This window comes from Chrysochloris asiatica, unplaced genomic scaffold, assembly GCF_000296735.1.
Source record: "Chrysochloris asiatica unplaced genomic scaffold, ChrAsi1.0 scaffold00017, whole genome shotgun sequence".
Taxonomy (NCBI): Eukaryota; Metazoa; Chordata; class Mammalia; order Afrosoricida; family Chrysochloridae; genus Chrysochloris; species Chrysochloris asiatica.
The window spans coordinates 21,208,819-21,225,329 of NW_006408535.1; the positions used below are offsets into that span (position 1 = coordinate 21,208,819).

The following is a 16,511-nucleotide window of genomic DNA, read 5'->3' on the forward strand; positions in this document are numbered from 1 at the left end:
ACTGATGCATTGGATCACACTTTAATGTAAGCTGGCTGCTGTCAATGAAGCTGCAACTGCAATGAAGAGCCTAGTGAAAAAGACATGCTCTTGAAATATGTATCTAATCAGGAATAAACATGATAGGACCAGTAGACTTTTGCAGATCCTTTCAAGACTTAGAATCCTTTCCTATTCTACTGAGATCATATTCTCTTATGATTAGCAGGAGCTAGGATGCTTGGACATATCTAGCCACCCAACTTCCCCCACCACATTTATTAAGGAGAACGACAGACAATCTCACAATCCTTTTCAAGAGTATTGCTCTTCATAAATATTCAAAGAGTGTCTGTCCATTAAACCCCCCTAAGGCCCATTTCTAAGATTATTTTGCTTTACCACACTTGTGCAACAGATCTGGCTCTTTACGCTTTGAAAAAATCTTTGTTGGAATAAAAAAAAAAGATAGTGAGCATCATGGTTTCAGCCATTTCCTTTCTGAAACAGTAAGCGTTCCTTGAATTGGTATTACCCTCTCATATTTTTGAAAACCGTATGGTTTTTTTTCTTTATTTAATACTAGAGTATGAATATTGAAAGACTGGAACGATTGCATCTTAGTTTACTGAAAAGGTGGATAGCTCTTAATTCCACCCACCCGTAATTCCTCACTTTTGCATACACCATGGATGGGGGAGGGTCAAATGTTCACTTCATAATATTATCTAAGCAGGAAGTTGCTCGTGGGTGAAAATGTAGAAATACTAATGTTGTGTTTGTTTTGCAAATCCGACTTGCATTGGCTATGGATTTATTAAGGTATTGGGATAAGAAGGCTTCTATTTTTGTTAAGTAGGTATATGAATATTCATGGATTTTACTACCTCATGAAATACCTGCTTTTATTATTTTTTTCCTTTCTGTCAACTATCCATATCACAAAAGTGTTAAATTTCACTTCTTTTAGTTATTCATCTTTCCACTGACTTGAGGTTTTCTATTATATACAATTAAAATCAAAGTGTTGGAAAATAAATTCTCATATGCCATAGACTGGAAGTGTATATAATTGGATTGAAGGCCACTTTTACTAGTAATGCTGATTGCTAATTAATATTCTCATTGTAACAAATGATGGTATGTTAATCAAAATAAATCTCAAACTACAAAATGATCATAGTAAGTAAAGAACACTTTCCTTAAAATATTTTAATTAGAAATATATTTTCTATGGAAAGCTCCAGGTTGATTTCAAGTTGCAAATCTATACTTTTGAAAGAGCTAAAGTGAATTTAGTAGTTACTTATTAGAGCATTGAAAAGTCCTAGGTACCATTTAAGAACAGTGATATACAGTTGCAGCCAGAGTCACCTTTCTCCCTTTGCAGACTTAAAAAGGGGAGATAAGACTGAGCATCCCATCAGTAAATTTATCCCCAGAACTGGAAGCTCCTCGATCATTCTTTGCTAAGCTTTAGTGAAATAATATTGTTGTGAAGTGGGATTTTTCTCCTGTTTTAAATGATAATATTAGAAAGAATGAAAAAAAAAAATTTTGTTCAGTCTCCCATCCATAAAAGGTAATCCAAAGGATGCCTAGGGCTACCAACAAGGAAGTTTCCTACCTCCCTGCCCCCCCAACCTCTTTGCTTTCTTCTTTCAACTGCAATTTGGTTTACTATAAAGGGATATACACATATGTGAGTGTGAAGTCCTTTATCTAAAGAAAAAAGTTTCCTAGAGAACAAAACTGGCTATTGATATTTATGCCTTTTTTGTAAGTTTTTGTTTGTTTTTAAAGGCATGCAGAACTTAATTTCTTGTGAATTTCACCCTCTCCACTCCTGAACTGTCCCTGTTATGGTTAAGGCCTTTTGCCATTTGGCTCCAGTTTCTGGGCTGCTAAGGAATTTCAGTCTCAGCTGCTCCTCTCTTTTCCATAACTGTTCTTCCTCTTCTAACCAGCTTCCCCCCCTCCTCCTTCACAAATGAAGGCTGTTATCAAACAACCTGTTCTAACCTCAACATCTGCCTGATAAACATTATCTAATTCCCTCCTACCTACTGTTTTTCTTTTCTTTCCTTTCCTATGGTGGGGTTGCTGTTAGGAGATGGGGAGAATTTTGGATTGAGAGAAGAGTTGAATTCCTGCAGGAACGGACTCACTGGCAGATTTTTTTCCAGCCTGGTCCTAGGAATAAGTAGCTGTTCTCTCTCTTAGAACAATAAATTTTGGCAGGTTTATAATAAACAAAAGCACCTCTCCCTTACTAGGCATCTTCAACCTGCTCTCCTCCCTCCACGCCTACTCCTTTCACCTTATTTCCTACCCCATTACCATCCCTCCATTCCTAAAGGAACCAAAAGAGTTGGTTTGGTTCTCTCCTCATCCAGGGGAGCCTAATCCTAGATTTTGTACTTTGCCCTTTGACCTGAGATCCTCAAGGCCAGTGCTCTCTTTGGGTTCACAGGAACCTCAGTTACTGTGCCCTTCTTTAACTCATCAGTTCTGTGAACATTCTTCCCAAATATGATGCTTTGCCTATTCACCAGAGCTCCAGCTGAAAGGCACCAGGTTCTTCAATCCAGGAATCCCTTTACCAGTCTGTGTCTGCTTCCCAGGTTGATTTATTTGGGAATGGTGACTTCAGGGGCACATGCCCATAGAAATGAAGGGGAGGTGGGTGGGCACAAAAGTACTCAGTGTCATTAAAAAGCTCTACCATATTAGACCAAAGAAGTCTAGTAGAGAACTTGAGTTAGGCAGGAAAGGGTCATCTGTCTAGCCAGTAAAACTAGAAATCAGAGGAATGTCGGACTGCTGTCTGCCATGAAACACAAATTTCAGACTGAAATGGATTTCATCTTCATCCTGTCAACCAGAGAAATTATTTTATAATTGTTTCTGCTATTATACTCTGCATTATTAACACTTTATTTTTGTCATTATCGTTTAAATTTTATTTTATTTTTGTTGTTATTGTAGCTATTATACTATTCAACAGAAGTTTAGGAGGATTAGTCAGTTTAATTAGTTTATTGGTAATTTAAAGCTGAAACCTAGTAATTAAGCCAAAAAACTAAAAATGATCAGGGATGATTCATACTGTTGTAGGATTAGGGAGGAAGAGATTCTAAATTTCGGGTATAAAATTTGGCAGCTGTGAAGTAAACAGGATTTAGAGATCAAAAAATGTCATAATTGAAATGTTCTTAGTCACTCAAAAGCTTCCTCCTCTCCAACCAACGATTCAAGATTCAACTAAGATTATTCTGTGATTTGCTTGGTAAAGAGAAAAAACTCCTTTTTGTTTCTGTTAACAGAAAACAAAGGCCCCATGTATTCTTCATATGATTTGCATTTTCACATGGATGTCTTCTGTGCTAGACCATCCAAATATCTAAGATCATTGCTCTTCAAGTTGGCCTTGCTAATGTCTGTGCTCTTATTACACACCTCACTGGAAATGGTGCATCAAATGAGACAGGTATACAATTTCAACCCTCTCTACAGACAGATTTCTGTGGAATATAAATTCAATAATGCAGTTCTCTCTACAACAAACTCTCTGCTCTCTTTCAAATATAATTAATGTTTTGATAGTGTAGTTCTTTAACTACATATATACACACAAAACAAACGCACCCTCTAGCTCTGCTGTTTGTGCATCTAAAACAGAAATGGATGCAGCTCTTTCAATGACTACTAAAATTCCTAAACTCAGTCAGATGACAGATAAGAAATTTGTTTTAGTAGTAATTAACTGCACAGTCTCTTGGTGCCTGAAAAAATGTTTTTAATGTAAGTCTCTTATTTTTAATAGTCACTTCTTGTCAAATTTATAAAAAATGAAGAATATTAAAATTTATATTCTGACACTGACTGTCCTAAATTCCTAGTTGTCTTTTCTGAGTTTTGAAGATTTAAATTGAATTTCAATATCATCCATTGTATCCAATCATGGCTAAATAGGCACACATATTTAAACTAACAACCACAATAAGAACACTACAGAGACTTCCACACAAAACTGCTTATTCTATATGCACAGTTCTGCTTTAGGTAGATGAACTCATTAATTGGTATCACTTGTATACTGACATATCTGTATGTGAGATAAATGGTCAGAAGACAGACAGGCATGTAGATAACAATATGGCCAATAGGAGTTAAGTGAAAAAAGCTGAGCTTCCATGTTTTAGTCTATCATATCTCTTAACATTTTATTTCCCACACTTTTTACAATGATAAGAGATGAATAACCTTTTAGTCTTTGGGGCATCATGTTTTCAGTCTTGAATACAAAAAAATAGGGTCAATAGTTCTTGACACAATAAAAATATAAACTCTTATTTTCTAATATAGTTATTGAGTTGAAGAAACTAGTTATTTGGAGCTAATACACTGATTTCCAAGCACCTTGGTCCTTCTGTTTGATTAGTGAATTTTTATGAAGTGGTTGCAGGGGAAATACTTTATGTATTTCTCCTTCATAAACTTTTTAAGTGTGTAAAATGGATTTTTAAAAAATCTTTTGAAGTCTTCTCTTCTTACTCAACATGTTGTATTTGAGAGTTGAAATTGTGAAATAAAACAACGGATGAACAAGGAAAGGAACACATACGGCTAGTTTCAACAGAACATTACACTGGATGGGAGAAGAAAAATGTTTCCCCAGCGCGGTTGTGCAAGAAAAGGGAGGTAGACTAGCGAGGAGGCACTCACTAATATTTTTGTTATTGTTTTATATGATCTATCAGGGTTCCTTACCCATTATTACTTTGCAAACCATTTTCCTTGAAATTGTAAATGTAGGATGTATTTATCTTTCCATTTTCTCACCGGCTAGACAGTAAATATTTTAGTTAAATTTCAAATAGAAAAAAATCTTTAAAGGTCCCCAGGATCAAATTACCAACCCGTTATTTAGATACCGTTAACATGCTCTTTTGCCCAGAGTAAGCAATGAGCAAATATATAAAAGTAAGATTTATCACACAATAATGCTGTGTGAGCTAACGAAAAGAAATCCTCCCTAAGATTTAAAAAATATTTTCTCCGCTTTCTTTCTCGATTTTTCTTTTCTTTATTTTTGAGGCAGAGGCACGATTACTGCTCTGATTCTCAAATGAGTTTTTGTTTGGCTCAGATTAATATTAAAGAAGATCACATACACGGCTGGAAAATATTGCTATTTTTCATTAATGGGGAAAATTGGACTCCCGCGTGTCAGATCTGTGGTTTTCCGATGGGCAATGGAAATGGTACTGACATCACTTTGCACTTTAACAATCGGATTTGGTCAGAGTACAAGTTGTTTGTTTAACCCGACAGCTCGGTGCACCCCGTCGCACGCTTTGCACACTCATTAAAACGATTATTCACGACCTGTCGAGTGTTTTCGGGTTCATTCACAGGAAAGGCTTGGAGCCGAGAGCAATTCAAGTCAACACTGTCCACTAGCCCGATGCACGTGAGGAAGAGCTGGTGCGTGCGTAAAAAGACGGAGGGAGGGGTGGGTGAGCACTCCATAGCTGTAAATGTTGTTCAGCTGATACTTTGGTATCTCAGTCTCTACAGAACGCCAAAGGTGCTTGGTCCTACAAAGGTCACCAGGTATGTTAACTGAAAGGGCTTGACACAGGATAGAAAAATAAAATAAATAAGCTCAAAGCTCGCCCTCTTCTTCTCCTTTAAAGCTTGAGTTTCCCCGGATCTCCCACCTTCTGTGTGCAACCGCTGGACTGCGCGGTTAGAAGCTCGAATGCTGACGATAAATAGTTTCAGGAGATTAATTAATTTTCCATACCTCAAGACCCTATCCGTCTCAAGAAAGAATTCGGTTAGTTTTAGTCTATCTTCCTCGCAAACACTAGATGGGGGGATGGGCATGCGGTGGAAAGGTAAAGAATGGGACTGTTAACTTTGTTTCTGAGATTTATTCCATACTATTAGCAAGGGGAGATTCATACTCCAAACAGGGAAAAGGAAAAAAAAAAAAAAAAAAAGTGTATTCACTGAGGATTAAATGGCCTTCAGTGAAGTGGACAGATTAAAAACTATATATCAAATACACCTCAATATTTTGTTATGGCAGTAAAAGAAACATAGAGAAGAATGGTTCTCAATTTTCTTCTACTATTGTTTCATGCTTATAAAAGAAGACTCCTAGGTGCCTAGCTTTCCTATTTGTTCAAGTGAACCATAATACATACATACATTGACATGTGAGGTATTAGTTCAATAGAAATGTCTATTTTCATAAAGTATAACTACATATATCACTAAATCATATGAGTGCATATATGAATTCAATATGGACTCAAGATCTCACAAATGTCTTGTTTTGAATAAGTGTACCTAGTATAACTTTAGAGTTAACAGATGTTTTAATACGGTGTCTTGTGTCTTATTTCTTTATTTAAATCTCAATGCTCTTTGATATTTAATTTTTAGCATTAGTAAATCCAGTGGCTGCCTTGTTATGATGGCAACCAAGGCATGTCAATGGAAAATGACCGGAGGCTCATTCATTAGTGTCATTCTATCATACAGGACATCACAAAACCGTCCGTTTCCTATTTTATTGAAATATATCAATACAATGTGTGAAGAGAAGAATGGAAGTTTTCAAGCAGCATGAGGCTTTAATCAAAAGCAAGTTCCTAATTACTAAAAAGCAAGTATGAATAAGTAATTTGGGAAACCCATTGAGCTGCTATAATTCACTATCAGGTTTACTTAAAATGGATCTGTCAAGAAATGCGTTTCCTATATAAGCTCTTTCATTAAAACCAACCTGCGATAATAATCAAGAGGTAGATGCTGAAATATGTAAGTAAATAACTGCAAGCCTGTGCATAAATAAACACAAATCAATGTAGATATAGACAACACTATCGATGCTGAAATGATCAATTTTAGTCCTCCAACCTGCAATCAGAGCTTGCAATGTATAATTAAAACTATATATTTTCAACTTCATTAATGCTATTACTACTGAAATGCATGATTAAATAAATAAATAACTATACAAACCCTGCTGCCAATTCCACCTGACTCTATTTCTTCTACAATATTTTTGAGGGAGTGGGAGGAGCACTCTACTTTTTCTAAGCTTTGGCAAACTTTAAAACTATATCATTAATTATAAAAATTATAACAGTATCAAATAATAAAATTACTACCTTCTTCTGGCTCTGAATTTTTCAACCTTTATCACAGCCTCTAATTATTCATTCAGCACATTTTAATAGGAAAAACACACAATAGTGCTCATTATTTTTAAAGATTTTTAAAAACTACTGTAGTATCTTCCCATCTCAAGATTCTTTGGGTCTTTTGTTAAAACAAATGAGAATATTGTCATTTCCTCAAGACTCCATGGAAGCTCTCATACCTATGTTTGAATATGTAAGCAATGTGAAATAGTACGGAAAAATAAAAAGCATTTGCATTATTCCAAAATCATCTTATATGGTGATTGCAAAACAAATGAATGCCTAATTCCAAGAACTATATTTTGGAGATCTAGAAATTCACATCCAAAGCATTTCAGTTTTTACGTGAAAATTTAATTACTGGGAGGACAGAATTGATATAGATAAGTAAACACTATTGAATGATAAGTTTGTGTGTTTAGGTTCTAAAGAGTAATGAAAATACCATGTCTATTTTTTTCTTCGTCAACAAAGCTGCTTATTTATATTCATTCTTGTGTCTATTGTGCCTTTGTGAAACTCAGTTTCTTTGAAAGTGATTTTTTGTTCCTACCTAGAATCACCACCAACTCATAAATATCAATTCTGATTATCCTTAAAATATTGTGTAACCAAACATTCTCTTTGACTCTCTTTTTCATCCATGGCCAAGAATTCAGGCGCAACTAGACCAAAAAGGAAAAAAATTATCAGTTATTGTTTAGGGCTAATTTAACTTTAAACAAAAATGATCAGGTCATTTAATTTCAGAGCAGTGATCAAATGAAAGAATGAAGCCAAAACTCCCCTTAACCTCACTAAAGTTTTTGGTCTTCTGTTCAACCAACAGAATAAAAGCTTACTTCCCTGTCAGAGGTAGAGGAAGATATGTTTGCACTTTAATCCATTCTGATTCAGAGAATGAGACAACAAGAAGAGAAGAGGAGGTAGAAAAGAATCCTCTTAAGCCACAATTCGAGGAGTGTTAACCGAATAATAATAAAAAAAAATGAATCTAAGTCACAGTGCATATCCAAACGTGTCTGGCAAGTGAACACTCCCTTTCATTCAAACAGGAATCTCAAAATCCCGTAACGTGCGACATGCTTTCCTTCTGCTCCGCTTTTCTGAAAGTCTGGAAAGGTCATGGAACAACCCAAGACAGGGACCAGACAAGAGGAGTATTTATGTGTTAGGCAACAGATTGCGTAAAAGATGCGAGGCTTATTAACTAACTGCCTCCCCTCACACACATGCACCCCTAGCTCCATAATGTCAAGAGTTGTTATTATTTGTAATTATTTTAAATACCTTTTCTGACTACAACAATTTCAACATTTTTGCCTATCTCAAGTTTTGATAAAGGATAGGGTGAGGGTGGTGCTGAAGCATCGAAATTGGGGAAAGAAGGGTTGATAGGAATGGAGTCGAAAGTGCACAGGGCTCTTTCTGTTGCGCTTTCAAGCAGGAAGATCACTCCTTGAAAATCTTCCCGCACCTTGGATGCTTTGCACATCCTGAACCCTGAGTTTGCCTCCTGAACGCCAGGACTGCTTGTATAGCTAAAAAACAACAAACAAACAAACAAACAAACAAAAAACCCTACCCCTAGCCTACCTCTTTTGCCTAAGACTTCTTTGCCTTGGACTATGGGCAGAGAAGGAAAGCAGGACAGAAAGAGTAAGGGAAGAGGAATAGAAAATGGAAAGGAGTTAAAATGTCTATTACAAAGAAGAAATCAGTTTTAGCAACCAGTAGGTAAATGCTGTGATTTGAAATTGCACCGGGTAAATAATATAAGAAAAAACTTTCCGTGGGAAAAAGTATGTATGTTGGGAGTGGGGGAAGGGATGCACCCATGAAGAATAGGAAGGAAGTGGGGAAGCCCACCAGCCAAGATTCTACTTGGAGTTTCTACTTGGACTTCAGTCAGGTTTTCTGGAGTCAGCCAGTGTACGCGACCAAAGGCAAAGAAAGCTTGGCTTGTCCTGGGCAAGAGCGCCCTCACCTTGCTGCTCCCTGCGCAGCGCCCAGCGTCACCCACTGCCGGAATCTCAGCCACAACGTCCAGAGACCGCCGCCTCTCATTCCCGGCCACAGCGTCGCCCTTCAACACAGTCCTGAATCCGCAGCCTATGCCTCTCCTCTTCATTTTTCCAAAATCAGGGAAAACCAAGTCGCCGTGTCCCGCCACCGCGTCCATCTCTAACTTCACCCAGGAGTCCTTTAGGGGTCCCGAGAAAGCTAAATAGAAAACCGAGGCGCGGGCCCCCAATTCACTTCGCGCGGAAGGAAGTCTGGCGCGCTCGCAGCCACTCTTGGGAGAGCCTGGCTCTCGAGCACACCGCTGTCTCCTAAGTATGCATTAAGAATCAATTATTTGCCTGAGATTCCCAAAGCCGGGAGCTGGGATATTCCCAGAAGGGACAAAGTCAAGCCCAGAACGGTGCTCATTTCCCTAGTCCTTCGAAGAGGCTGCGGAGAAGCCTCTCACGCACACTGTGGGACTCTACGTGGGACAGCTCCACGGAATTAAAAAGGGACGCTCTCCTGACCCCAGCGAAGGAGCGGCGGGCGCCCGGCCTGCAACGCAGGAGGTTGCCAATTTAAGTGCGAAAATAGAGGGAGGAGGAGCGTTCTACAAAACAAACAAACAAACAAACTTTAGAAGTGAGGCAAGTCCTTAGCTCCGGAGGAAACAGTTTTGTTTCCAATTGGGAGAACAAACACCTCTGGGTTTGCATGTTAAGAAGGTCCCGTTAGGGTACACTCGCAGCATCCCTAAGACTCACAAACCGTACTCAGGCAAAATACATGACTTTGCACTCTAGGACCTAGTTCAGTTCCCCACTACCCCTCCTCCACATATATTCATCTTCTTCCTCTCCATCTCCCCCCTCCCTTTGCCATGCCTACATTCTCTTTACTTAAGATTCGCCATCATTTTTCTGCCGATGTGGGAAAATAAAGCATTCTTTTTTGTGAATTGGTAGTAATCCGCTTAGAAAAAAAAAATACTTTAAAATTTCCACAGAGTCGCGGTTTAGAACCTTAGACAAAGCAGTCAGGGAGACATAACCCCTTCCCTGCCCGCCCCGTCCTTCCGAAAAGCCCTTTTACTTACCACTCTCCAGGGAAAATGCTCTGGTGCTTGTGTCTGTTTCCTTGGCATCCTTTGGTCAACAACTGGCTGAGTCTTGGGTGTGTGGGGCGGGGGGAGATAGAAATTGGGAAGGAGAAGAGAGACTCAAAACAAAATACTACATCACGTGTCCGCCAGCCCAGAGTCCCCAAGGCCTACATCTTCAGGATAAGGTCCAGGAGAACTGACCGCTAGAGAGGGTAAGGGTCACTTTGAGGGATGAAAACTGAAAGACAGACAGACACAGCTGGTAGTTGGATGAGGCGGTAAAGGGAGGACAGAAAGGGAGATGGATGATTGAAATGAGATAAAGAAAGGCTTAAAAAAACAAAAAACAGCAACAACAGCAAAAAAACGTACGTATAAGAAAGTCGAGTAAGACGAACAAATTGTGAAAGGTAATTGAACTCTTACAAGTAAGTAGCTCTTAAGAATAACGCAGATGTGTGTGTGCGCGCTCGCCAAAGGATCTAGATGACCTCTATTCTTGTCATATCTCTAGAATCTGGCCTCAAGTAGGGAAAAAAAGAAGAGGGGAGATTTCAATTCAAGTTTCACCTACCCTGATTGTTGGGATGGCTGCGCAGATATTCGTGTTGGAGAGTTCCATCTGTCTGGCAGAAGCTGGAGTGGTGTTGGGGGCAGATTATCTGGTGAAGTAGGAATGTACAGGAACCCCGCCCTCTACGCACAGTTACACAACCCCAGCATCCCGCCTCAGCCAACTCTAAAACCCCTAATGATCTTCACCTTCACCCTTTGTTAGCCTCACTCTTCAACAGACTTTTTAGTCTTATTTTAGCCTTAAATACAACCAGCCACATTAACTATTCATGAAATTAATTTCTCCAAAGCAAAATTATTTCAAAGCATGCAAAGTCCTTAGCAATACGTGGGAAACACCTTGTTAACAAACCATACTTATAGATTTAAAGTTCTAAATATATAGACTTTATCACGCTAGCTTGGGAAATTATCCAACTGAAATATATATTTAAAACAATACACTGTAAGACTCATTAAAAAAAAAAAAATCTCTACACTTGATGTGTCACAGAAACCCATGAAGCTTTCCAGAATCATATTGATAACGTTGTTAAGTCTTGCTAGCTCTGAATTGTATGCTCTCTTCAATTTCAATTTTGTAACAGGTCTGAAAAAAATGTTTGGAAGAATCTTTATCAGTTCTCCAAGTTAGGTAAATTAGTTTCTATTTTATATATAAATATTGGTATTAATCTTATATCAGACAAATTAAACTATTTTAACACAAAAATAAAATAATTTAGAATTTCAATTTTTAATTTTCTTATCACTTTTAGTTACAGAATCTCGAAAATAGCAACTTTGATCTCATTAAAAAATAATCTTAAGTATCAAAGAATAAAAACTTGAAAAAGTTTTGAAGTGTTTTTGTGGCACAAGCTAATTTTTACTGGTAAAGGTTGGTGACAATTATCAACACAATATTACAATTAATTTTATGCAAAAAATGTATTAGATGCCATGCCAGACAGTCATGTATTTTTTTGAGATGAAAGCAAGTGATGCTAGAAGAGATGGAGGTAAATGAAACGTTCAGATTGGGCATGAGAAGGCCTTCACAAATTCTCTCTCTGTATCGTGCCCTCTTTATGGCTAGCTGCATACTAAACAAGCAATTCCTACTTTTAGTCATATCCAGTATGTATGCAACTTGGACATGTGTCCAAGCAGAACTTCCATCCCAGACCTTAGTTCCTGTGATTTCTAAGAAGTCAATTTTATTCTTGATCTCAGAATTCAGATTTTTCCACTGAAATTCTATTTCACTATCAACCAGAATTAAATCTTAATTATTACAAATAAACAGTTGTTTAATGTAGTCAGGAAAGGAAAATACCCATGGTAGAAATCTCTCTTGAATATCTATATCCCTTTACCTCAATATAGGATTTAAACTTTCTATTTAACTTTTGGTAGGCATAACACTGTATTTTCCCTGTAACTTTTACATACTCATTCCAAAAATAAAATCTATGGAAAGAACAACAATGGAGCATACCTTTATAAGCCTAAATACATGCCTTTCTTTGAGCTATTTTGGTTCACAAATGTGCAATGGGGATTTTCTTTCTTAACCCTATTCTCTTGGATTCTATTACTCTTTTTAGTATCAGTCATGAACTGGCTTTTAAAACAAAAGTTATTTGTGGAATTTTCTTTCCTGCTTCTTTCTGAACCATTACATTTCGGGAAACCTGGAACAATGATGAAAATTTCTCATACTAAGAAAATAAAATCATGTCAGTTCACTTTAGTCCATTCTTCGTTTGTACAAATTTGGTTCCAGCTATTTTTTTTTTTTTTTTTGGACCTTATATCTATGTCTTCCTTTAGCATCTCTCTATAGTGGTGGGTTTTTTTTTTTTTTTTTAAGCATAATAATCCTCTTTCCTTTCCCCATTTCACATCCTGCACATCAAATTTTCAATATTAACTACTCTGTATTTCAATTCCAAATTTATTTCAGCTAGCTTGCTTCTTCCTTAGACTCCCCCTCCACCCCACCCCAGCAACTCACTAAGTGTTTGTTGATAACATCTTTGGGACAGATTATTTTTCATTGGGCCTATTGTAGAAAGTAGCCAGCTTATTGCATCACTGCAGAATACATTTCAGACTATACAATTGTAGCAAACGAACAACTTGTCCTCCACAGATTCACCCCAGGATCCAATTAGTTAGTAAATCTTTTACTCAGGTTTTCTAATTATTTTCTGTAGTTATAACAATTGGGGTATCTGAAACAATTTTTGAAAGGTTTTCAATTTCATGTTATATATCATTTCATTTTAACTTGATATGTATTGTATCAATATGTGTATATATATCAAGTCAAAATTATAACTCAGTGTAAGCAAGTGGAACAGACCTCTAAATTAAATCATACAGTCATACTTAAAAGGGAATCAAATAAATACCTCTACATTTAAAATTTAAAGAAAAAGGAGAGAGGCATTTTACTTCTTCTGAACATCTAGAACTTAAAACTTTTATAATTAAAAAAATAAAGTATAAGCATTGATCTGCAAATCATTACAACAGTTGATAACTTCAGCAAAATCTATATTGCAACTTCAGCACATCTTTATTAGAACTTTCATTGTGGGTAAACAGCCACAAAAATAAATGCTGACTTAAAAAGTATAAATACAAATATTTTAAACAAAAATGTTTGCAGCATTCCTAGCGCAAATTGTTCCTGAACTGAAGAGTTTTGTGTGTCTATAAATATTACATATGTGTGCATTATATTTACGTCTATCTAACCATATATATATATATATATATTTATTTATAATTTGTCAAGTTCTATAAACAAGATATCTGAAACAAAATATATAAAAACTAAGCATTCTATTTACTGATTTGAAAATAAACACAGGGTAAATAGCTATGTACATAAAATTAAATTCTATCTCTTTTTGCTGTATATCCAGAGAAACTTAAAGATACCAGCTGAAAAGCCTATCTATACTTTTTCTTTTTTAAAGCTAGTGTTTATTAGATAGCTTGCTCCTTGTAAACTTTTATTCTATAATGGCTAAAAATATGATTTCCATTTAAAACGTCTCAGTTGAAATCTAAGGAGCAGTTTCAATCTTAGATTGGCTGAAAAAGCCTTTGGGTTCCTATAAATTTAATGGGCTTTTTAAAAATTAGCTCTACTTAATAAAAGAGACAAAAGTATCAAGATATATATGAATTTAGCCTATTTTTATTTCTGTGTGTTCATAGTAAACATTTTTGTAAGTGACAAACACGGGCATATGACCACAGTATCACAATCAAGAAATTTTAAGACAACATTAACAATCACTCAAATTTATGCGGCATTTGCGCAACACAGGTTACATATTTGCAAGGTTTACCTATAAGTACAATAGGTATTAACATTTCACTACATTTAGAAAAAAAATAAAAGTGACCTGTTAGTGACCACATACATCAAAATATACACAACACAAACTGAAGGCAATCATTAATTTTGTCCCCTTCCGATTCATTTGAATGGGCAGTGCTGCCAACTGAAACAACTTTCCTTTTTTCGTTGTTTATTATTATTTTTTTAATACTTAGTATACCAAGTGCATTTTCTAGAACCCAATCTTTGGTCTAAAAGTAAACAAAAAAAATTTAATAAAACAGTTCTTCAAAGAAAAGGACAAAACAATAAATGGCCAAAATAATTTCTTGGGCACCTTTACTACGAATGCTTCTTAAATACAAATTACAATTGAACATTTTAAAACTCTCCCCATAATTTAGGTTGTTCTCAAGGTCTGCATCCACCATGTAGCGCCAGGATAACTTATAATACTGCACACATGGAAATCTGGCGGCTCCGAGAGATAGACTTGTCAGGTTTGAATGAAATGGCAAAGCAGTCACTATTTAGATACACATTCTACTAGAATTTTGACTTCCAAACCTTATATTCTACAATGTATTCTCCCCACATTGCACCTCGCTGACACTCCACACCTTGTTAGAATAATAAACAACCCTAAAGACTGAACAAACGTACAGAAATGGGGGTGGGGGGGCTTAATAAAAAATACCTGGACTTATTTTTTTAATTATCATTTACAATGCAAATGTGTGTAAAACGTTCACTTACAGTCTGGTCCCAGGGATGTTAATGTATTAAAGGGTTGGAAGAAGACCCCTGATTTTGATGTGTGAAATAATCAGACAGTCCTCCAGACAGTCCCGTCGTGAAGCTTGGCAAAGAGGGTCTTAAAGACTCACAGGGCAGGGTCGAGGGGGCCTGTGGCGACGTGGAGGAGGACGCGGCCCGGGCGCTCATGGACGTGCTGCTCTGCGAAGTCATTGACGGGTGCGGGACGTGGGGGAAAAAGTAACTGGTCTGGCCCGCGAGCAGGTTGACGGAGCAGGGGTTGAGGGAGTAGGTCCCGGAGCAGGGCACCGACAGGCCGCAGGGCACCGAGGCGGCCAGCGCGGCGGCCGTGAGGTGGTGCGTGGCGTACGGGATCTCCCCGTTGACCAGGCGGTCCACGCTCAGGCCGTTGGCCGTGGAGAAGGAGTGGTTGTTGCCCAGCGAGTTCTGAGTCAACACGGAGCTGTAGGGCATGGGGTGGCTGGGGTAGGCCGAGGTGGTGCCATTATAACTCAAAGTGCTGCTGGCGCGGGGGTGGTGCAGGGACAGGAAGGGCGACATGGGCCAGTAGAGGGAGCCGGCGCGGTCCATGAAGGTGAGGCCGGTGGAGGTGAGGCGCGCCCCGCGCTTGAAGGCCAGCTTGGCCCGCGACGTGGTGGAGCGGCGCCGCAGCTTGCCGGTCGTGCCGCCGATGAAGACGTCGTCGCTCGACGGGTCCAGCATCCAGTAGTTGCCCTTGCCCGGGTCGTCGTAGTGGCGCGGCACCTTCACGAAGCACTTGTTGAGCGACAGGTTGTGGCGGATGGAGTTCTGCCAGCCCTGCTTGTTCTCGCGGTAGTAAGGGAAGTTCTTCATAATGAACTCGTAGATACCATTGAGCGTCAGCCGCTTCTCGGGGCTCTGCCGGATGGCCATCATGATCAACGCGTTGTAGCTGAAGGGCGGCTTCTCGTACTTGCCGTTCTTCTTCTCGCCCTCCTTGCCCCCCTCCCCGTCCTTGCCGCCCTCGCCCGCCCCCTTCTTCTCCTCCCCCCCGCCGGCGGTGCCCTTCTCCTTCTCGTCCGGCCCGACGGGCGCCAGCTCCCCGGGCCCGCCGCCTGGCTCGCCCTTGCCGCCCAACCCGTCCGCTTTGGCCCCGTCCAGGGCGGCGGCCGGCGGCGGCGGCGGGAGCAGCAGTTGCTGGGGGCCCTTGTCGTCGTCGGCCGCGGTCGGGGCGCCCCGCGTCTGAGCGGGCTGCGGCGCTGGGGGCGGCGGCGGCGGCGGCTGCTGCTGCTGAGGCGGCGGCGGCGGTTGCGGAGCGGGCGGTGGCGGGTGGTGGTGATGGTGATGGTGGTGGTGGTGGTGCGGAGGGTGATGGCTGTTGTGGTGGCCGTGGCTCGCGTGGTGGTTGTCGTTCTGGACCGCCTCCGGCACCAGGCTGTTGATGCTGAACGAGGACTTGGGGATCATTTTCACCTCTTTCCTATCTCCCATGTCCAGCATCACCCAGTCGTCGGGGGGAAACGGCGGCGGCGGCGGCGCGGGA

At 39.3% G+C, this 16,511-nt stretch overlaps 1 protein-coding gene across 1 annotated transcript; it reads right to left on the minus strand.

Annotated features, from left to right (window-relative positions):
- Positions 1-15,004: 15,004 nt before the first annotated feature.
- LOC102825548 (forkhead box protein G1-like) lies at positions 15,005-16,468 on the minus strand. Its single transcript, XM_006835371.1, has one exon. The coding sequence runs from the start codon at positions 16,466-16,468 to the stop codon at positions 15,005-15,007; it is 1,464 nt and encodes a 487-aa protein (XP_006835434.1).
- Between the last annotated feature and the right edge of the window lie 43 nt (positions 16,469-16,511).

Coding starts and splice junctions, on each gene's coding strand:
- LOC102825548 (XM_006835371.1), bottom strand. CDS start 16,468: ATGCTGGACATGGGAGATAGGAAAGAGGTGAAAATGATCCCCAAGTCC.